The following is a 22,918-nucleotide window of genomic DNA, read 5'->3' as shown; positions in this document are numbered from 1 at the left end:
TCCTTTCCTTTAGTCTGGATGATTCTTACTCATCTCTCAGGCCTTGACTAGTATATTATCTTTTTCAGGAATTTGGTACTGATCCCCAAAAGTTGGGTTAAATGATTTTTTGTGTGCTTCCATAGTATCCTTTTATACTTTTAACATTGTATTAAAATGATCTGTTTATATGTTTGTCTTTTTTACTATAAGCTCTTAAAGTTTATAAGCTCTTCAAGGGCAGGGGCCATTTTTTTTTTTTCTATCTTTGCTTTACCCAAAACAAGTATACTACCTGGCAAATAATGGATACTGAATAAAGTTTTGTTGGATTGAACTGAACTTAGCATTTTATCCTATTGGATTGTGTGTGAACAGTTAGTGAGAATGAAGATGTGTCTCCTTCCACTTATCATATGCTTCATGTAGACTTTATGGATTTAGTAGCGTATCGTTAATGCTTTGTTGATCTAATTCATCTTGGATTAGCTGAGTACTACACTTTATCATTTAGGAGTGAGAATGAATAGCAAGTAAAGGTTGTAAAACTTTTATTAAACTCTAGAGCCAGTATCTGTAACGTAACCATTTTACAGTTTTCCACTTAGATCTAAATGGAAGCTTATACACTTGTATCAGATGATTCCCACTATTTCTAATAAGTAAAGAACACCACGAATTCAGCTCATTATTTAACCCATTCAGAGCACTTCTTTGAGACCTTATCCATGATGCTTATTTTGCAGTTTTGCAAACAATCTGTATCCTGTCCATGTGGTTTCACATGGTTTGGAGGTATTATATGGGTTCCATTCCTTTGCTCTTTCCTGCAGGGATCACTGACCTTAAGGTTTTCTATATTGGTTTTTGTGTCTGGCCTCACAGATTACTTTTACCTTGTATGTCATGTTCTTTTCAACTCACCTTTTGCACTGACATTTCTACCACTGTACCTCTTTTTCAAGTAATCTTGTGAAGTGTCTGAACATATTATATAGTGTCTTGAATTCACTTGTCTCATCTATGGTGCCTTTCCTATGTGCCAGGCACTATTGTCGTTCCTGGGGATATAGCTATGATCATATTGGAGGGGAAGACAGACTGCAAACCTGTTTATACATATAAGAAAGTTTCAGAGAATGATAAGTATTAGGCTAAAAATAAAACAGGGTATTTCAAGTATGCCTTGGAGAAGAGGAACGCAGGATTGGAGTAGTGAGAGTAGGCCTTTCTGAGGACTTTAAACCTGAATGATGAAAAGGGGACAGCCATGCAAAGAGGCTAAGCAAAGAGCATTCCAGGCAGAGAAAAAAGCAGTACAGATGTCCTCAGGTATGAATGAACTTGATAAGTTTGCAGAAGAGAAAACAGGCCAGTGTTTTTGGAGCAGAGTGAACAAAAAGGGTGCAATACAAGAAGAGGAGGTTGCAGAATTAGTAGGGTCAAAGCATAAGGGTTCCTGTAGGTCACATTAAGACATTTGGATACAGTATAAAAAATATATATATATATATATTTTTCCTTTGGTATATCTGTTTTATCTTCTCAGAAAGAATATAAGCTTCTTGAGGATATTGATATCGATGCTCAATATATACACATTGTAACAGAACTTGGGTTAAAACTCCAAAGACTTGGATTCTAATCCCAGCTCCCTGAACTAGCTGCATAATCTTTCGGGTCATGTCATTTCTTTGTTTCCTTATATGATCATTGAGGAGATAGGATAGCTCCCTTTTCGTGCTAAAATTTGATATCTTTATGAACATTGAAGAACTCTGTAAGTGCTATATTAATGCCAAATATATATTACAAACATGGTAGGATTATAGATAAATTATATATATTGTCCTAGAAGTTCTGGATTATGCCACAGAAATAGCTGCTGCTCTATGTCCTGCACCCTGGCATCCTTCTCCTTTCAAACCTTCCACTATTTAGTATACTTCATTCAGTATCACTATCATCACCTAGTACTGTTCTATCTTATATCTCATGTAATCATATCCTCTTGCCACTTCTTTATTTTAATGAGGCTTTTTCCTCTCCCAAACTATTTTATTTTGTAAAAAAATTATTTCATGCATTTCAGATAGCTTCACATGCAATCCTGTTTGTTCATACACTCCATATATATCTTCTAAAGATATTTATTTTGTGACTTTCAGAAAAACTATCTTCTCAGATTACTCTTCTGGAGGCTCAGAATAGAATTGGGGAAGCAGATAGAGAAGTCAGTGAGGTAAGTGATATGTTCTTAATATAATCAGAACATGAACTAGATTAAGAGAAGGTAGCTTCATATGAAAACACGTCTATAATTTTCTAGTGTTGTCAGAGAAGTACATTACCTATAGTGTAAGACCTATTAAAGAGATTCATAATGGTTATTATATCTCATTTATTGTTACTTGTTTCTGAATATTAGAATTCATTGTCCTAAAGCAACACAAATATAGTAGCTACTAATTTGGGATTTGATAACCCATTTTTTTTATACTGGGTTATCATCTGTCTCAACTTCTTTGTTCATCTCAGAAGAGTTTCTCAGTGAAGAGATGAGATAAGATTGGCACAGTTTTACTAAGATTAAATAAAAAGGGATCTTTAGAGAATGATCCTTTTTATAATCTGAAAATTACTATAAGTGTATGGTTGCTTAGTATCATTCTGTTGATTTAAGATTATTGTTAGCTGTGTTGTGTTTAGTTAGCTATGTTCTTCTAATCAGTAAGTCAGTGATAGAATCATACATGCCCTTGAGGAATAATGTGGCTTCCTAACAAAAGGATCTGCTTACTTTTTTTTTTTTTTTTTTAATAGGAGTTTTATTCTGAAGAAAAAAAAAGCTTCTCATGTAAGGAATCTCCAGAAAATGAATTCCAGGTTTCCTTAGGTCTTATGAATAGGGCTTGACTTCAGTGCAGGATTGGCAGAGTGTCCTTGGAGGTCCGGTTGGGAAAGACAAACTGATTTGAAAAGGATTTAGCAGTGTTATGGTACAAAGAAGGTTTTGACCAAAAAGTCTGAAGTTGTAGAAGATGAAATACAAGTTTTTAATTGGGCTATTTTTTTTTAATGTTGTAAAACATTTGATTAAAGCTTTTTTTTTTTCTTTTTCTAAAAATAGATCAGCATTGTTGATAATGCCAACAAGAGGAGCTCTTCTACTGAGGAAAGTGGACAAGATGTTCTAGAAAACACATTTTCTCAGAAACATAAAGAATTATCAGTTTTATTGTTGGAAATGAAAGAAGCTCAAGAGGAAATTGCATTTCTTAAATTACAGCTCCAGGGGAAAAGGGCTGAGGAAGGGGATCATGAGGTCCTTGACCAGAAAGAAATGAAACAGATGGAGGGTGAGGGAATAGCTCCAATTAAAATGGAAGTATTTCTTGAAGATACAGGGCAAAATTTTCCCTTAATGCCAAATGAAGAGAGCAGTCTTCCAGCAGTTGAGAAAGAACAGGCGAGCACTGAACATCAAAATAGAACATCTGAGGAAATATCTTTAAATGATGCTGGAGTAGAATTGAAATCAACAAAGCAGGATTGTGATAAATCCCTTTCTGCTGTACCAGATATTGGTCAGTGTCATCAGGATGAGTTGGAAAGGTTAAAAAGTCAAATTTTGGAGCTTGAGCTAAACTTTCATAAAGCACAAGAAATCTATGAGAAAAATTTAGATGAGAAAGCTAAGGAAATTAGCAACCTAAACCAGTTGATTGAGGAGTTTAAGAAAAATGCTGACAACAACAGCAGTGCATTCACTGCTTTGTCTGAAGAAAGAGACCAGCTTCTGGCTCAGGTGAAGGAACTTAGTGTAGTAACAGAATTGAGGGCTCAGGTAAAGCAACTGGAAATGAACCTTGCAGAAGCAGAAAGGCAAAGAAGATTTGACTATGAAAGCCAAACTGCTCATCACAACCTGCTCACTGAACAGATCCATAGTCTCAGCATAGAAGCCAAATCTAAAGATGTGAAAATTGAAGTTTTACAGAATGAACTGGATGATGTGCAGCTTCAGTTTTCTGAGCAGAGTACCCTGATAAGAAGCCTGCAAAGCCAGCTGCAAAATAAGGAAAGTGAAGTGCTTGAGGGGGCAGAACGTGTGAGGCATATCTCAAGTAAGGTCGAAGAACTGTCCCAGGCTCTTTCACAGAAGGAACTTGAAATAGCAAAAATGGATCAGCTGTTACTGGAGAAAAAGAGAGATGTGGAAACCCTCCAACAAACCATCGAGGAGAAGGATCAACAAGTGACAGAAATCAGCTTTAGTATGACTGAGAAAATGGTTCAGCTTAATGAAGAGAAGTTTTCTCTTGGGGTTGAAATTAAGACTCTTAAAGAACAGCTAAATTTATTATCCAGAGCTGAGGAAGCAAAAAAAGAGCAAGTAGAAGAAGATAATGAAGTTGTTTCTGGCCTTAAACAAAATTATGATGAGGTGAGCCCAGCAGGACTGATAAGTAAGGAAGAACTCCAGCATGAATTTGACCTTCTGAAGAAAGAAAATGAGCAGAGAAAGAGAAAGCTCCAGGCAGCTCTTATTAACAGAAAGGAGCTTCTTCAAAGAGTCAGTAGACTGGAAGAGGAATTAGCCAACTTGAAAGATCACTCTAAGAAAGAGATCCCACTCAGTGAGAGTGAGAGGGGAGAAGTGGAAGAAGATAAAGAAAACAAAGAATACTCAGAAAAATGTGTGACTTCTAAGTGCCAAGAAATAGAAATTTCTTTAAAACAGACAATATCTGAGAAAGAAGTGGAACTAGAGCATATAAGGAAGGATTTGGAAGAAAAGATGGCAGCTGAAGAACAATTACAGGCTCTGGTCAAACAGATGAATCAGACCTTGCAAGATAAAACAAACCAAATAGATTTGCTCCAAGCAGAAATCAGTGAAAACCAAGTAATTATCCAGAAGTTAACCACAAGTAACACGGATGCAAGTGATGGGGACTCCGTAGCACTTGTAAAGGAAACAGTGGTGATAAGTCCACCTGGTACAGATAGTGGTCAACACTGGAAACCAGAACTAGAAGAAAAGATACTGGCCCTTGAAAAAGAAAAGGAGCAACTTCAAAAGAAGCTACAGGAAGCCTTAACTTCCCGCAAGGCAATTCTTAAAAAGGCACAGGAAAAAGAAAGACATCTTAGGGAGGAGCTAAAGCAACAGAAAGATGACTACAATCGCTTGCAAGAACAGTTTGATGAGCAAAGCAAGGAAAATGAGAATATTGGAGACCAGCTAAGGCAACTCCAGATTCAAGTAAGGGAATCCATAGACGGAAAACTCCCAAGCCCTGACCAGCAGGAATGGTGCTCTCCCACTCCAGGTTTAGAAGAACCTTTATTCAAAGCCACAGAACAGCATCACACTCAACCTGTTTTAGAGTCCAACTTGTGCCCAGACTGGCCTTCTCATTCTGAAGATGCGAGTGCTCTGCAGGGCGGAACTTCTGTTGCCCAGATTAAGGCCCAGCTGAAGGAAATAGAGACTGAGAAAGAAGAGTTAGAATTGAAAATTAGTTCTACAACAAGTGAACTTACTAAAAAATCAGAAGAGGTATTTCAGTTACAAGACCAGATAAATAAACAGGGTTTAGAAATTGAGAGTCTAAAGACAGCATCCCATGAAGCTGAAGTTCGTGCAGAAAGCCTGCAGCAGAAATTGGAAAGCAGCCAACTACAAATTGCTGGTCTAGAACATCTAAGAGAATTGCAACCTGAGCTAGATGAACTACAAAAACTCATAAGCAAAAAGGAAGAAGACGTTAGCTACCTTTCTGGACAACTTCGTGAGAAAGAAGCAGCTCTCACTAAAATACAGACAGAGATAATAGAACAAGAAGATTTAATTAAGGCTCTACATACACAGCTAGAAATGCAAGCCAAAGAGCATGATGAGAGGATAAAGCAGCTACAGGTGGAACTTTGTGAAATGAAGCAAAAACCAGAAGAGATTGAAGAAGAAAGTAGAGCAAAGCAACAAATACAAAGGAAACTGCAAGCTGCCCTTATTTCCCGAAAAGAAGCACTAAAAGAAAACAAAAGTCTCCAAGAGGAATTGTCTTTGGCCAGAGATACCATTGAACATCTCACCAAGTCTCTGGCAGATGTGGAAAGCCATGTTTCTGCTCAAAATAAAGAAAAAGATAAAGTCTTAGGAAGGTTAGCTCTTCTTCAAGAAGAAAGAGACAAACTCATTACAGAAATGGACAGGTCTTTATTGGAAAATCAAAGTCTCAGTGGCTCCTGTGAAAGTCTAAAACTAGCTCTAGAGGGTCTTACTGAAGACAAGGAAAAGTTAGTGAAGGAAATTGAATCTTTGAAGTCTTCTAAGATTGCAGAAAGTAGTGAGTGGCAAGAGAAACACAAGGAACTACAAAAAGAGTATGAAATTCTTCTGCAGTCCTATGAGAATGTTAGTAATGAAGCAGAAAGGATTCAGCACGTGGTGGAAGCTGTGAGGCAAGAGAAACAAGAACTGTATGGCAAGTTAAGAAGCACAGAGGCAAACAAGAAGGAGACAGAAAAGCAGTTGCAGGAAGCTGAGAAAGAAATGGAGGAAATGAAAGAAAAGATGAGAAAGTTTGCTAAATCTAAACAGCAGAAAATCCTAGAGCTGGAAGAAGAGAATGACCGGCTTAGGGCAGAGGTGCACCCTGCAGGAGGTACAGCTAAAGAGTGTATGGAAACACTTCTTTCTTCCAATGCCAGCATGAAAGAAGAACTTGAAAGGGTCAAAATGGAGTATGAAACCCTTTCTAAGAAGTTTCAGTCTTTAATGTTGGAGAAAGACTCTCTAAGTGAAGAGGTTCAAGATTTAAAGCATCAGTTAGAAAGTAATGTATCTAAACAAGCTAACCTAGAGGCCACTGAGAAACACGATAACCAAATGAATGTCACGGAAGAGGCCACACAGTCTATACCAGGTGAGACTGAAGATCAAGACTCTCTGAGTATGAGCACAAGGCCTGCATGTTCAGAATCGGTTCCTTCAGAGAACAGTGCCAACCCTGCTGTAAGTGAGGATGTCAGCTCACATGATGAAATTAATAACTACCTACAGCAGATTGATCAGCTCAAAGAAAGAATTGCTGGATTAGAGGAGGAGAAGCAGAAAAACAAGGAATTTAGCCAGACTCTAGAAAATGAGAGAAATGCCTTACTGAGTCAGATATCAACAAAGGATGGTGAACTAAAACTGCTTCAGGAAGAAGTAAGCAAAATGAACCTGTTAAATCAGCAAATCCAAGAAGAACTCTCCAGAGTTACCAAACTAAAGGAGACAGCAGAAGAAGAGAAAGATGATTTGGAAGAGAGGCTTATGAATCAATTAGCAGAACTTAATGGAAGCATTGGGAATTATTGTCAGGATGTTACAGATGCCCAAATAAAAAATGAGCTATTGGAATCTGAAATGAAGAACCTTAAAAAGTGTGTGAGTGAATTGGAAGAAGAAAAGCAGCAGTTAGTCAAGGAAAAAACTAAGGTGGAATCAGAAATACGAAAGGAATATTTGGAGAAAATACAAGGTGCTCAGAAAGAACCTGGAAATAAAAGCCATGCAAAGGAACTTCAGGAACTGTTAAAAGAAAAACAACAAGAAGTAAAGCAGCTACAGAAGGACTGCATCAGGTATCAAGAGAAAATTAGTGCTCTGGAGAGAACTGTTAAAGCTCTAGAATTTGTTCAAACTGAGTCTCAAAAAGATTTGGAAATAACCAAAGAAAATCTGGCTCAAGCAGTTGAACACCGCAAAAAGGCACAAGCAGAATTAGCTAGCTTCAAAGTCCTGCTAGATGACACACAAAGTGAAGCAGCAAGGGTCCTAGCAGACAATCTCAAGTTGAAAAAGGAACTCCAGTCAAATAAAGAATCAGTTAAAAGCCAAATGAAACAAAAGGATGAAGATCTTGAGCGAAGACTGGAACAGGCAGAAGAGAAGCACCTGAAAGAGAAGAAGAATATGCAAGAGAAGCTGGATGCTTTGCGCAGAGAAAAAGTCCACTTGGAAGAGACAATTGGAGAGATTCAGGTTACTTTGAACAAGAAAGACAAGGAAATTCAGCAAGTTCAGGAAAACTTGGACAGTACTGTGGCCCAGCTTGCAGCCTTTACTAAGAGCATGTCTTCCCTCCAGGATGATCGCGACAGGGTAATAGACGAAGCTAAGAAATGGGAGAGGAAGTTTAGTGATGCGATTCAAACCAAAGAAGAAGAAATTAGACTCAAAGAAGAGAATTGCAGTGTTCTAAAGGATCAGCTTAGACAGATGTCCATCCATATGGAGGAATTAAAGATTAACATTTCCAGGTAAATGAGTAGTGAATTTTTTCCTCCTCCAGACGTAACTGGAAGCAAAGAAAGTCTCTAAACTATTTGTGTCCTTTTAGACAATGGGACTAATTTTGGCATAAATTCCCATGGGAGATATATTCCCTCTCACATCTACTCTTTTTTGGCAAAGAACAATCCTGCTACAACTGCATGAACATGAAAAGTTCACATCTCTTCCCATCTTTCTATTGAGAGATTTCTTTATTTCTGTTTTGTTTAAGATGGAGTCTTGCTCTTATCACCCAGGCTGGAGTGCAATGGCGTGCTTTTGGCTCACTGCAACCTCTACTTCCTGGGTTCAAGCAATTCTCCTGCCTCAGCCTTCTGAGTAGCTGGGATTACAGGAGCCTACCACCACGTCCAGCTAATTTTTTGTATTTTTAGTAGAGACAGGGTTTCACCATGTTGGCCAGGCTGGTCTCGAACTCCTGACCTCAAGTGATCCACCCGCCTCGGCCTCCCTAAGTGCTAGGATTACTGGCATGAACCACTACACCTGGCCTCTGTATTTCTTTTCATTTCCATTTCAACTACTCTTGCCTGGATTTTTACCAGAGTACTCTCAAATTAATTGCCTTGGTGTCCTAGATAGTCTCATCTTTTCTCCTTCCTGTAGTCCACATTAATTGATACTGCATATGCCTTGTAGAGTTATTTTTTCTCAAATTTCAATTTTATATCACTTTTTAAGCTCTAGAACTAACAATGTCTCTCATCCTTTGTATTCTTTGCTTCTAATAGGACCCTTTTGTTCTAAAATAGATTTCCTCACTGCCTTTCATATCAAGATTATCCCTTAGAGAAGCCAGACATTAGCTTGTCTGGAGCAAAGCAGAATAAAGTAGGAGAAAATGTTACTTTTCAGGATGTCGAAAACCATGTCACTAAATGACATATTTTGGAGTTTATGACTTAAATATATGAACCCTTAGGTGTGATATACCTTTAATATATAGCACTCAGTAGATAAATATGTAAGTACAGAGAATTAATACGTCTTCAGTAAAACATTTAACACCTGTTATGAATGTTAATTCATTTGTAAATCTATTGAGTACATGTTACAGTATTTGTTCTTTGGGAAACATAGTTTTTTTCTTGAAATCTGTAACTAATGACCTTCTCTCTCTTTCAGGCTTGAACATGACAAGCAGATTTGGGAGTCCAAGGCCCAGACAGAGGTCCAGCTTCAACAGAAGGTCTGTGATACTCTACAGGGGGAAAACAAGGAACTTTTGTCCCAGCTAGAAGAGACACGCCACCTATACCACAATTCTCAGAATGAATTAGCTAAGTTGGAATCAGAACTTAACATTCTCAAAGACCAGCTGACTGATTTAAGTAACTCTTTAGAAAAATGTAAGGAACAAAAAGAAAATTTGGAAGGGATCATAAGGCAGCAAGAGGCTGATATTCAAAATTCTAAGTTCAGTTATGAACAACTGGAGACTGATCTTCAGGCCTCCAGAGAACTGACCAGTAGGCTGCATGAAGAAATAAATATGAAAGAGCAAAAGATGATAAGCCTGCTTTCTGGCAAGGAAGAGGCAATCCAAGTAGCTATTGCTGAACTGCGTCAGCAACATGATAAAGAAATTAAAGAGCTGGAAAACCTGCTGTCCCAGGAGGAAGAGGAGAATATTGTTTTAGAAGAGGAGAACAAGAAGGCTGTTGAAAAAACCAATCAGCTCATGGAAACACTGAATGCCATCAAAAAGGAAAACATTCAGCAAAAGGCACAGTTGGATTCCTTTGTTAAATCCATGTCTTCTCTCCAAAATGATCGAGACCGCATAGTGGGTGACTATCAGCAGCTGGAAGAGCGACATCTCTCTGTAATCTTGGAAAAAGACCAACTCATCCAAGAGGCTGCTGCTGAGAATAATAAGCTTAAAGAAGAAATACGAGGCTTGAGAAGTCATATGGATGATCTCAATTCTGAGAATGCCAAGCTAGATGCAGAACTGATCCAATATAGAGAAGACCTGAACCAAGTGATATCAATAAAGGACAGCCAACAAAAGCAACTTCTTGAAGCTCAACTTCAGCAAAATAAGGAGCTGAAAAATAAATATGCTAAATTAGAAGAAAAGCTGAAGGAATCTGAGGAAGCAAATGAGGATCTGCAGAGGTCCTCTAATGCCCTGCAAGAGGAGAAACGAGATTTATCTAAAGAGATTGAGAGTTTGAAAGTGTCTGTATCCCAGCTAACGAGACAAGTAACAGCCTTGCAAGAAGAAGGTACTTTAGGAATCTATCATGCCCAGTTAAAAGTAAAAGAAGAAGAGCTACAGAGGTTAAGTGCTTTGCTTTCCTCCTCTCAAAAGAGAATTACAGAACTGGAAGAAGAATTGGTTTGTGTTCAAAAGGAAGCTGCCAAGAAGGTAGGTGAAATTGAAGATAAACTGAAGAAAGAATTAAAGCATCTTCATCATGATGCAGGGATAATGAGAAATGAAACTGAAACAGCAGAAGAGAGAGTAGCAGAACTAGCAAGAGATCTGGTGGAGATGGAACAGAAGTTACTCATGGTCACCAAAGAAAATAAAGATCTCACAGCACAAATTCAGTCTTTTGGAAGGTCTATGAGTTCCTTGCAAAATAGTAGAGATCATGCCAATGAGGAACTTGATGAACTGAAAAGGAAATATGATGCCAGTCTGAAGGAATTGGCACAGTTGAAAGAACAACAGGGACTCTTAAACAGAGAAAGACATGCTCTTCTTTCTGAAACCACCTTTTCAATGGACTTGCCTGAGGAGAACAGCTTATCTTACCTTGAGAAACTTAACCAACAGCTCCTATCCAAAGATGAGCAACTGCTTCACTTGTCCTCACAACTAGAAGATTCTTATAACCAAGTGCAGTCCTTTTCCAAGGCTATGGCCAGTCTACAGAATGAGAGAGATCACCTGTGGAATGAGCTGGAGAAATTTCGAAAGTCAGAGGAAGGGAAGCAGAGGTCTGCAGCTCAGCCTGCCACCAGCCTGGCTGAAGTACAGAGTTTAAAAAAGGCTATGTCTTCACTCCAAAATGACAGAGACAGACTAGTGAGTAGCTAGTTATTTCTTTCTGATCTGTTTTAAGAGTTTTTGAACCTTTCTTTTAATTTATTTTTACAGAAAAGGATAAACACATTCTTATACATATTATCTGGGCACTCAGGGGAAGTATATATCCCACAGGTTCTGTTTGTTCTTAGAGAAACACAGAAACATGATTTAAATTGCAAAACCTGCCAATACCATTAGAAAAAAAATCAGAAATTTCCTTGGCACAAAAACTCTCCATTTGTTATAAAAGGACTAAGAGGTGGAAAGCTGTTTTATATATTTGATATACACAAAGACACATGTAAATGTTTCCAGAATTTGTCATAGCTTAACTGAAAGAAAGCAAAAGGATCATTTAGCGCCTTCTTACAGTGGAAGTGTTACCATTTAGTGCCTTGCTTACAATTTAGCAATAGATTATCTGGTAGAATTTGGAGCAGGAAGGACTCAGTTCATCTCATGGGTAACTCAGCCCTAATTTGTCAAAAATTAAAAAAAAAAGTTAAATGTAAAAAGAGTTTCTTTAAATAAGTTTAAATGACTTTTTTGTAAAGTTTTATTTGCAGGCTGAACCATTTACCCACTTCCTTTTAATACCCAACATTTCCAATGGGAGAAAAAGCTAAAGAGGCTTCCTAATGCTGACATTTGACAGCTTTTAGTAGGAGCCAGGAGTTTAATCCAGGTCTCCCAAGATTCAGGGGCAAAAACTGGAACTGTATGAGCCAAGCCAGGTTGTCAGGGGATTCTACTGAACTCCTGGGCTCAAGCAGTCCTCCTGCCTCAGCCTCCCAAATAGCTGGGAGTACAAGCATGAGCCACCACTCTTGGCTTGTTAGGGGATTCTACTTTGCAATGTTACTGTCTTCACTTTCATAATAGTCTCTTAACTCTGTCAAGGCTTTGTATTTGTAGGAAAATAGGCCAAATAGGAAATAAATGGAGTTTTGAAAGGCTGGGTTTTCCATTTTGAAATGTGACCCATACCCAGAATCTGAAAATTCTAATTTTTAAGATTAGCTCTAGTGAAAAGATTATTTCCCCTAACTGTAGAGTCAGTTTCTCCTTTTCATTGTAGGTAATTGTATTCATTCCTATTTCACTTAATATCCTATATTTATAGACAGTCTTTGCCCTTCTGTAATCTGAACAAAGCCCTTCTGTTCAGTTGTGGCTTTGACTTCCAACATACGCATACCTGTTTATATTTTTTAAATAATTTGAGTTCAGTTGACTTTGCCCTGAGAGCTTGGCCTTTTGTCTGTCTTTTCAGAACGTAAATGCAAAAGGTTCTATTCATCAGGACGGTATGTGCCTCAAAGCTGTAATTTATGATATGCTGGTATTGATTATCTTCCAAGTCAAAATCTTTTTTCGTGGAGCTGTTAGGATAGATTCTGAATTAGCTAACTATGTTTAATTCAGTGAATTGCTTTATTATTCTTATCTGTTATAAACACTACGCACTCAACTTTGCACATTTTTGTTTGCTGGATAGTTACAGCCAAGCCAACTTTTTTATTTTCATGTTTCTGTAATTCACAGTCATATTACTCTGTTCTCAAAGGCTCATAACTGTGATTTTATTTTATTTAACCCTCAAGATGTATCACTCTTTTATTCACAATGTGCCTCAAATATTTTTCTTTTCCATCTTCAACATCCTAAGATAAGCTCTAACACTTTATCCTTAAACTGTTGTAATAATGTTGCTTCCAGGTTATCATCTCTCCAGTATTTTCAGACCATGGCCGAATAAGTCTTTCTGAAACTCTATTTTGTTATTGCACTACTTAAAAATGTTTAAAAGTTGTACTATCTCTAGAATAGACTTAGTATTCAAACCCCCTTTAGTCTGGCATTTAAGACCCTGTTTTTGTTTTGTTTGTTTGTTTGTTTGTTTTTGAGATGGAGTCTTGCTCTGTCACCCAGACTGGAGTGCAGTGGTACAATCTTGGCTCACTGTAACCTCCGCCTCCCAGGTTCAAGCAATTCTCCTGCCTCAGCCTCCAAAGTAGCTGGGACTACAGACATGCACCACCACACCTAGCTAATTTTTGTACTTTTAGTAGAGATGGGCTTTCACCATATTGGCGAGGCTGGTCTTGAACTCCTGACCTCAGGTTATCCACCTGCCTCAGCTCCCAAAGTGCTGGAATTACAGGCGTGAGCCATCGCACCCGGTCAAGACCCTATAATTTATCCATACCTTTCCAGCGTTCCCTTTTACTGCTCCCTACTCATACCCTTCATTCACGCCAAACTGATCTACTAAGTACGCAATAATCATACCTGGTACCTCCTACTTACCCATATTATCATCTGCAGCCAAAATGTTCTCCCAATTGCTTTCCTTTTTTGAGTATCTATTTCCCACTATTTAAAGGTCATTCCAGAGCTCAAATCCTCTGCTTATATTTCGTGATTGCCTGATTGTCTTTTGCCTTTGTACTTCCCTAGTACTTTACTTACCATTGGTCCCATATTGCCATATTGTGTGTGTGTGTGTGTGTGTGTGCATGTGTTTAATTTCTATACACTATTTTTTATTTCCCCAATTAGATTGCAAACTCCTGGTAAGTGTCATGTCTTATACTTGTTTGTACATCTTTAGCATAGAATTGACTAAGCAGATGGCATATCTCTAGGGGTGCCTGTATTTATCTATGCGCTCCTCATTTTGAAAATGATTTGGGGTAGCATATAAAGATATAAACAGTTTTTCAAGATAAAATAAAAGGGACTGAGATGGAAGAGAAAAAGAGGATAGGCTAGAAAAAGATTAAACCAGGAGTAAGGTGAGTGTCCCAAGGGGAAGTGACTATGTCCTATACTGTGTTAGAAAGCGGGATCCATAGTTTGCTCTGAGGTTTCTATTAGCCATCAGAAAGAGGGAATGAAAACCACATGCATGACTGCAGTATTCATCGTCTAGGAGAAAAGGAGAAAGAAAAATCACCTACTCAAGACAAGAATAGTCTTTAAGTATTGAGGCCTGTAAGAAATTTCTTCTGTGTTCCCATAAAGAGAACACTATGCAGTTGTGAAACATCCATTACTTCTCTACAGTAAATATAATAATGTGTTTTTTAGGGTTTTTATTTAGCTGTCCCTTAATGTAAGTGCATAGCAAAAGAATTATGTCCAGTTCACTAAAACTACCACTCCAAGGAGCTAAAATGCAGTCCCAGGCACACAGCTTTCTGATGATCCATTCTAGGATACCTCTAGTCTAGATACTATGGATTGAATGGATTGCATAAAGGAATATGTTTTTGCCTTAAATCAAAACAAAAATACGTTTTGGGGTTTGGGTTAAAAATTAAGTTGTATGGCAATATTTAATTAGTCACTAAATTCTACAATGTTTGGTGGGAAAAGCTAAGAGTAGTACTACATCAACCCCATTTCTTCTGAGGCAATTTGCTGTCAACCTTTTAGCTTATTTCAGTATTTCCTCTGTATCTAAATATCATGCTTATATTGCATTTTTGGCTCTTCATTTGTTGCATCAACTATTGACTTTCTTTACACTAACAGGGTTTAGCGCTCTACTTCCCCTGCTTTCACAGTAAAACCTATTAGTGTATGCACTTTTTACTTATTTATTTATTTGAAACAGAGTCTTGCTCTGTCCCCAGGCTGGAGTGCAGTGGTGCGATCTCAGCTCACTGCAACCTCCGCCTCCCGGGTTCAAGCGATTCTTCTGCCTCAGCCTCCCAAGGAGCTGGGACTACAGGCGTGCACCACGATGCCCACCTAATTTTTGTATTTTTAGTAGAGACGGGGTTTCACCATGTTGGCCAGGATGATCTTAATCTCTTGACATCATGATCCGCCTGCCTTGGACTCCCAGAGTGTTGGGATTACAGGCGTGAGCCACTGCACCCAGCCAGCGTGTGCACATTTTAATACGAACCCCTTCCTCATTTTCTTTTTTCTTTTTCTTTTCTTTTCTTTTTTTTTTTTTTTTTTGTGATGGAGTCTCACTCTGTCTCCCAGGCTAGAGTGCAGTGGCACGATCTCGGCTCACTGCAAGCTCCGCCTCCCAGGTTGACGCCATTCTCCTGCCTCAGCCTCCCAAGTACCTGGGACTACGGGCGCCCACCACCACACCCAGCTAATTTTTTGTGTTTTTAGTAGGGACGGGGTTTCACTGTGTTGGCCAGGATGTTCTCGATCTCCTGACCTTGTGATCCGCCCACCTGGGCCTCCCAAAGTGCTGGGATTACAGGCGTGAGCCACCACGCCTGACCTTCCTCATTTTCTTGATATACTTTAATTTTAATTTTGGTTAAACCAATTCAGAGTTGCATTTTTATGACTACAAATGCTACTAGAGCATTAGAGACATGTTACTTTTATTTTCCTGAGTCTGTTTTTCCCAGATTAATAACAGTTTTTGTTATTGTTGTTACTTAGTTTTCTTTGCACTTAATGTAATTTAACCTCAGATTTACTGCCATTTGTCCACATCTCCTCTCAAGATGTTTATTCCCATCAATTTCATCTTCAGGAAGAAAATTCTCCTGGAGTACCTGATTTCCTTCTACATGAACCAGTGGCCCTGTACTCCTAGGATACACTTTCTATCCTAGAATATTTCCCTTCACCTTTCTCCTATATTAGATCTCCTATTTCATCTATTCTATGTATTCGTTTTCTTGATTTTGTGCCATCTTTTTCTTGGAATAAATCATTCAGTAGCTCCCTAAGAAATGATACTTGGAAGGTAAATTTATTGAAAATGTCTTTTTATCTCTCTTACCTGGTGGATAGTTTTGTTGGATATAGAATTCTAGGCTGAAAATAATTTCCCTTCAAAATTGTGAAGACATTGGTTTATTGCTTTTTAGGTTATATGTGGTTCACAAGTCTAAAGCTATTCTGATTCCTGATCCTTTGTATGTCATCTGTTTCTCACTTCCCTTCCCCTCACCCCACCTTCCCTCCCTTTCTCCCCTATTCTGGAATTTTTTGATGGTATAATTTGGTATAGGTCTTTTTTTCTTTATCATGCTAACTAGTCCTTTCAATCTAAGAAATCATACTAGCAGCTTTTTGGAAATTTCATTGAATTATTTTTTTACCATTTTCTTCTATCCTTTTTCTCTGTTGTCTTATTTCCGAAATTTTTGTTATTTAGATGTAGGACCTTCTCGAATGCTTCTCTAATTTTCTTACCTTTTCTCTCTTTTTTTGCTGTATTTCTGGAAGATTTTCTTACCTTTGTATTTTGATTCCAAATTTTTTTTCATTTTTGCCATTCTATACTTAATGTCTAAGGAATTTTTTTTCTTTGTCTCATAGATAGATTTTCTTAACTTTTTCTTTTTTTTTTTTTATTATACTTTAAGTTCTAGGGTACATGTGTACAACGTGCAGGTTTGTTACATATGTATACATGTGCCATGTTGGTGTGCTGCACCCATCAACTCATCAGCACCCATTAACTCCTCATTTACATCAGGTATAACTCCCATGCCATCCCTCCCCACTCCCTCCTCCCCATAATAGGCCCCGTGTGTGATGTTCCCCTTCCCGTGTCCAAGTGATCTCACTGTTCAATTCCCACCTATGAGTGACAGCATGCGGTGTTCTTGCGATAGTTTGCTGAGAATGATGGTTTCCAGTTGCATCCATGTCCCTACAAAGGACACAAACTCATCCTTTTTTATGGCTCCATAGTATTCCATGGTGTATATGTACCACATTTTCTTAATCCAGTCTGTCACTGATGGACATTTGGGTTGATTCCAAGTCTTTGCTATTGTGAATAGTGCCGCAATAAACATACGTGTGCATGTGTCTTTATAGCAGCATGATTTATAATCCTTTGGGTATATACCCAGTAATGGGATGGCTGAGTCATATGATATTTCTAGTTCTAGATCCTTGAGGAATAGCCATACTGTTTTCCACAATGATTGAACTAGTTTACAATCCCACCAACAGTGTAAAAGTGTTTGTGTTTCTCCACATCCTCTCCAGCACCTGTTGTTTCCTGACTTTTTAATGATTGCCATTCTAACTGGTGTGAGATGGTATCTCATTGTGGTTTTGATTTGTATTTCTCTGATGGTCAGGGATGATGAGCATTTTTTCATGTGTCTGTTGGCTGTATGAATGTCTTCTTTTGAGAAATGTCTGTTCATATCCTTTGCCCACTTTTTGATGGGGTTGTTTGTTTTTTTCTTGTGAATTTGTTTGAGTTCTTTGTAGGTTCTGGATATTAGCCCTTTGTCAGATGAGTAGATTGCAAAAATTTTCTCCCATTCTGTAGGTTCCCTGTTCACTCTGATGGTAGTTTCTTTTCCTGTGCAGAAGCTCTTTGGTTTAATTAGATCCCATTTGTCAATTTTGGCTTTTGTTGCCATTGCTTTTGGTATTTTAGACATGAAGTCCTTGCCCATGCCTATGTCCTGAATGGTATTACCTAGGTTTTCTTCTAGGGATTTTATGGTATTAGGTCTAACATTTAAGTCTCTAATCCATCTTGAATTAATTTTCGTATAAGGAGTAAGGAAAGGATTCAGTTTCAGCTTTCTACTTATGGCTATCCAATTTTCCCAGCACCATTTATTAAATAGGGAATCCTTTCCCCATTTCTTGTTTTTGTCAAGTTTGTCAAAGATCAGATGGCTGTAGATGTGTGGTATTATTTCTGAGGTCTCTGTTCTGTTCCATTGGTTTATATCTCTGTTTTGGTACCAGTACCATGCTGTTTTGGTTACTGTAGCCTTGTAGTATAGTTTGAAGTCAGGTAGCATGATGCCTCCAGCTTTGTTCTTTTGGCTTAGGATTGTCTTGGCAATGCAGGCTCTTGTTTGGTTCCGTATGAACTTTAAAGCAGTTTTTTCCAATTCTGTGATGAAAGTCATTGGTAGCTTGATAGGGATGGCATTGAATCTCTAAATTACCTTGGGCAGTATGGCCATTTTCACAATATTGATTCTTCCTATCCACGAGCATGGTATGTTCTTCCATTTGTTTGTGTCCTCTTTTATTTCACTAAGCAGTGGTTTGTAGGTGTCCTTGAAGAGGTCCTTTACATCCCTTGTAAGTTGGATTCCTAGGCATTTCATTCTCTTTGAAGCAATTGTGAATGGAAGTTCATTCCTGATTTGGCTCTCTGTCTGTTACTGGTATATAAGAATGCTTGTGATTTTTGCACATTGATTTTGTATCCTGAGACTTTGCTGAAGTTGCTTATCAGCTTAAGGAGATTTTGGGCTGAGACAATGGGGTTTTCGAAATATACAATCATGTCATCTGTAAACAGGGACAATTTGACTTCTTCTTTTCCTAACTGAATACCCTTGATTTCTTTCTCTTGCCTGATTGCCCTAGCCAGAACTTCCAACACTATGTTGAATAGGAGTGGTGAGAGAAGGCATCCCTGTCTTGTGCCAGTTTTCAAAGGGAATGCTTCCAGTTTTTGCCCATTCAGTATGATATTGGCTGTGGGTTTGTCATAAATAGCTCTTATTATTTTGAGATACGTTCCATCAATACCGAATTTATTGAGAGTTTTAGCATGAAGGCCTGTTGAATTTTGTCAAAGGCCTTTTCTGCATCTATTGAGATAATCATGTGGTTTTTGTCTTTGGTTCTGTTTATATGCTGGATTACGTTTATTGATTTGCATATGTTGAACCAGCCTTGCATCCCAGGAATGAAGCCCACTTGATCATGGTGGATAAGCTTTTTGATGTGCTGCTGGATTCGGTTTGCCAGTATTTTATTGAGGATTTTTGCTTCGATGTTCATCAGGGATATTGGTCTGAAATTCTCTATTTTCTTGTATCTCTGCCAGGCTTTGGTATCAGGATGATGTTGGCCTCATAAAATGAGTTAGGGAGGATTCCCTCTTTTTCTATTGATTGGAATAATTTCAGAAGGAATGGTACCAGTTCCTCCTGTACCTCTGGTATAATTCGACTGTGAATCCGTCTGATCCTGGACTTTTTTTGGTTGGTAGGCTATTAATTATTGCCTGAATTTCAGAGCCTGCTATTGGTCTATTCAGGGATTCAACTTCTTCCTGGTTTAGTCCTGGGAGAGTGTAAGTATCCAGCAAATTATCCATTTCTTCTGTGTTTTCTAGTTTATTTGTATAGAGGTGTTTATAGTATTCTCTGATGGTAGTTTGTATTTCTGTGGGATTGGTGGTGATATCCCCTTTATCATTTTTTATTGTGTCTATTTGATTCTTCTCTCTTTTCTTCTTTATTAGTCTTGCTGGCAGTCTATCAATTTTGTTGATCTTTTCAAAAAACCAGCTCCTGGATTCATTGATTTTTTGGAGGGTTTTTTGTGTCTCTATCTCATTCAGTTTTGCTCTGATATTAGTTATTTCTTGCCTTCTGCTAACTTTTGAATGTGTTTGCTCTTGCTTCTCTAGTTCTTTTAATTGTGATGTTAGGGTGTCAGTTTTAGATCTTTCCTGTTTTCTCTTGTGGGCATTTAGTGCTCTAAATTTCCCTCTACACACTGCTGTAAATGTGTCCCAGAGATTCTGGTATGTTGTATCTTTGTTCTCATTGGCTTCAAAGAGCATCTTTATTTCTGCTTTCATTTCGTTATGTACCCAGTAGTCATTCAGGAGCAGGTTGTTCAGTTTCCATGTAGTTGAGCGGTTTTGATTGAGTTTCTTAGTCCTGAGTTCTAGTTTGATTGCACTGTGGTCTGAGAGAGAGTTTGTTAAAATTTCTGTTCTTGTACATTTGCTGAGGAGTGCTTTACTTCCAACTATGTGGTCAACTTTGGAATAAGTGCGATGTGGTGCTGAGAAGAATGTATATTCTGTTGATTTGGGGTGGAATGTTCTGTAGATGTCTATTAGGTCCACTTGCTGCAGTTGAGTTCAATTCCTGGATATTCTTATTAACTTTCTGTGTTGTTGATCTGTCTAATGTTGACAGTGGAGTGTTGAAGTCTCCCATTATTATTGTATGGGAGTGTAAGTCTCTTTGTAAGTCTTTAAGGACTTGCTTTATGAATCTGGGTGCTCCTGTATTGGGTGCATATATATTTAGGATAGTTAGCTCTTCCTGTTGAATTGATCCCTTTACCATTATGTAATGGCCTTGTCTCTTTTGATTTTTGATGGTTTAAAGTCTGTTTTTTCAGAGACTAGGATTGCAACCCCTGCTTTTTTTTGTTTTCCATTTGCTTGGTAGATCTTCCTCCATCCCTTTATTTTGAGCCTGTGTGTGTGTCTGCATGTGAGATGGGTCTCCTGAATACCGCAAACTGATGGGTCTTGACTCTTTATCCAATTTGCCAGTCTGTGTATTTTAATTGGACCATTTAGTCCATTTACATTTAAGGTTAATATTGTCATGTGTGAACTTGATCCTGTCATTGTGATATTAGCTGGTTATTTTGCTCGTTAATTGATACAGTTTTTTCCTAGCATTGATGGTCTTTACATTTTGGCATGTTTTTGCAATGGCTGCTACTGGTTGTTCCTTTCCATGTTTAGTGCTTCCTTCACGGTCTCTTGTAGGGCAGGCCTGGTGGTGACAAAGTCTCTAAGCATTTGCTTGTCTGTAAAAGATTTTATTTCTCCTTCACTTACGAAACTTAGTTTGGCTGGATATGAAATTCTGGGTTGAAAATTCTTTTCTTTAAGAGTGTTGAATATTGGCCCCCGCTCTTCTGGCTTGGAGAGTTTCTGCCGAGAGATCTGCTGTTACTCTGATGGGCTTCCCTTTGTGGGTAACCCGACCTTTCCCTCTGCCTGACCTTAAGATTTTTTCCTTCCTTTCAACTTTGGGTAATCTGACAATTATGTGTCTTGGAGTTACTCTTCTCGAGGAGTATCTTTGTGGCGTTCTCTGTATTTCCTGAAATTAAATGTTGGCCTGCCTTACTAGGTTGGGGAAGTTCTCCTGGATGATATCCTGCAGAGTGTTTTCCAACTGCTGCCTTGCAGTTAGATCTCTGACTGCTGTGCTAGCAATGAGGGAAGCTCCATGGGTGTGGGACCCTCCAGGCCAGGTGTGGGGTATAATCTCCTGGTGTGCCGTTTGCTAAGACCCTTGGTAAAGTGCAGTATTAGGGTGGGAGTTACCTGATTTTCCAGGTGTTGTGTGTCTCAGTTTCCCTTGGCTAGGAAAAGGGATTCCCTTCCCCCTTGTGCTTCCCAGGTGAGGCAGTGCCTCACCCTGCTTCAGCTCTCACTGGTTGGGCTGCACCAGCTGACCAGCACCGATTGTTGGGCACTCCCCAGTGAGATGAACCCAGTACCTCAATTGAAAATGCAGAAATCACCCGTCTTCTGTGTCGCTTGCGCTGGGAGCTGGAGGCTGGAGCTGTTCCTATTAGGCCATCTTGCTCAGGATCCCTTAACTTCTTTTTCTAAGACTAGTGGTGGTAGTTTTGTTTTTTGACATTTTCTTATAATGAGTTTTTCTTTATAATTTTTAATTTATGCTATAATGTTTCTTGTTTACAATATTATCTCTTAAATCTTTGAGTACATTATGTTTTCTCACCTGATAATCTCTTCTAAATTACCTTCTCCAGTTGGTTTTCTTCCCTTCCTTAATGTTAGCCATTCTTCAGGTGAAGGTTAATCCTCGGTGTACTCTTCATGTTTAAGGGGAGGGTCTAAAAGCTTGTGGGTAGGACTTACCAATGGAATTTCATTGCATGATGATCTTATTGAGCTTATTGGTAGCCCTTATCTCAGTATCTTTAGTTTCTCTTGGGCTGGTCAGATTTTCAAGAGAAGACTTCTCATTTCCATTGTGGAGGGAAAAGGCTTTTTACCAGCAGTCTTCAAGCTCAGTAGGGGAAAGGCTTCAAGCACTCAGGAAGCATGCATTCACTCTATTTGGAACAGTACCCTTACTTGCAACTGTGCCTCATGTGCCATAGTCCACAGACACTTCTTTTACCTCTCCAGAGAATAAAATTAGTTGTCTGTTGGAGTAACAAAAAGTGTGGAGCTGAGGAGGGGATCTATGGATGAAGTTGTTTTCTGGCCAGGCACAGTGGCTCACGCCTGTAATCCCAGCACTTTGGGAGGCCAAGGTGGAAGGATCACTTGAGCCCTTGAGTTTGAGACCAGCCTGGGCAACATACTGAGACTCCGTCTCTCCAAAAAAAAAAAAAAAAAAAAATTGCTTCTTAAGCAGCTTTCATCTAGACCTCCTTATCTCAGCTATCACCTCCCTCCCACCCCCATCACCGTATTTTCCAGAGGTACATGATGCTGCTAATTCCTGAGCCTTTTGAAGATTCTGCAGAGTACGTTCTACTGATTCTTGGATTTTCTTACTGTCAGCTGTAGATTCTGCTTTCTCAGATCTGTTAAGTCAGTTACCACTTACTCATCTGCTTTTCAGCTTCCAAAATTAATTTTATTGTTGCTGATTCCTCTATTGTTTTTCCTGTTCTTGTGTTTTGTGCTTTAAAAAATGCTATTATTTTAGCTTTAGCGATGTTTCTAAGTGGGTGAAAGAGGTGTGTGAAGAAGACCCCCATCTTTTCCCAGATGTCCTGATATTATTTCTCCCAAGTATTACTAAGCT

At 38.6% G+C, this 22,918-nt stretch overlaps 1 protein-coding gene across 11 annotated transcripts in view; it reads left to right on the top strand.

Annotated features, from left to right (window-relative positions):
* GOLGB1 (golgin B1) overlaps nucleotides 1-22,918 on the top strand; it is a 90,693-nt gene that overhangs the window by 48,530 nt on the left and 19,245 nt on the right. For 10 of the 11 annotated variants that reach the window (XM_009200087.4, XM_009200086.4, XM_009200084.4 and 7 more), the window contains 3 exons: nucleotides 2,148-2,221; nucleotides 3,110-8,298; nucleotides 9,458-11,372. In XM_009200087.4, the coding sequence (XP_009198351.2) occupies nucleotides 2,148-2,221; nucleotides 3,110-8,298; nucleotides 9,458-11,372 (7,178 nt within the window). The remainder of the gene's footprint in view (nucleotides 1-2,147; nucleotides 2,222-3,109; nucleotides 8,299-9,457; nucleotides 11,373-22,918) is intronic. The other variant, XM_021934098.2, reaches the window with a different exon arrangement.

This window comes from Papio anubis, chromosome 2 (assembly GCF_008728515.1).
Source record: "Papio anubis isolate 15944 chromosome 2, Panubis1.0, whole genome shotgun sequence".
NCBI lineage: Eukaryota > Metazoa > Chordata > Mammalia > Primates > Cercopithecidae > Papio > Papio anubis.
Note: the sequence above shows the minus strand (reverse complement) of the source record. Positions and strands in the feature narration are given on the sequence as shown.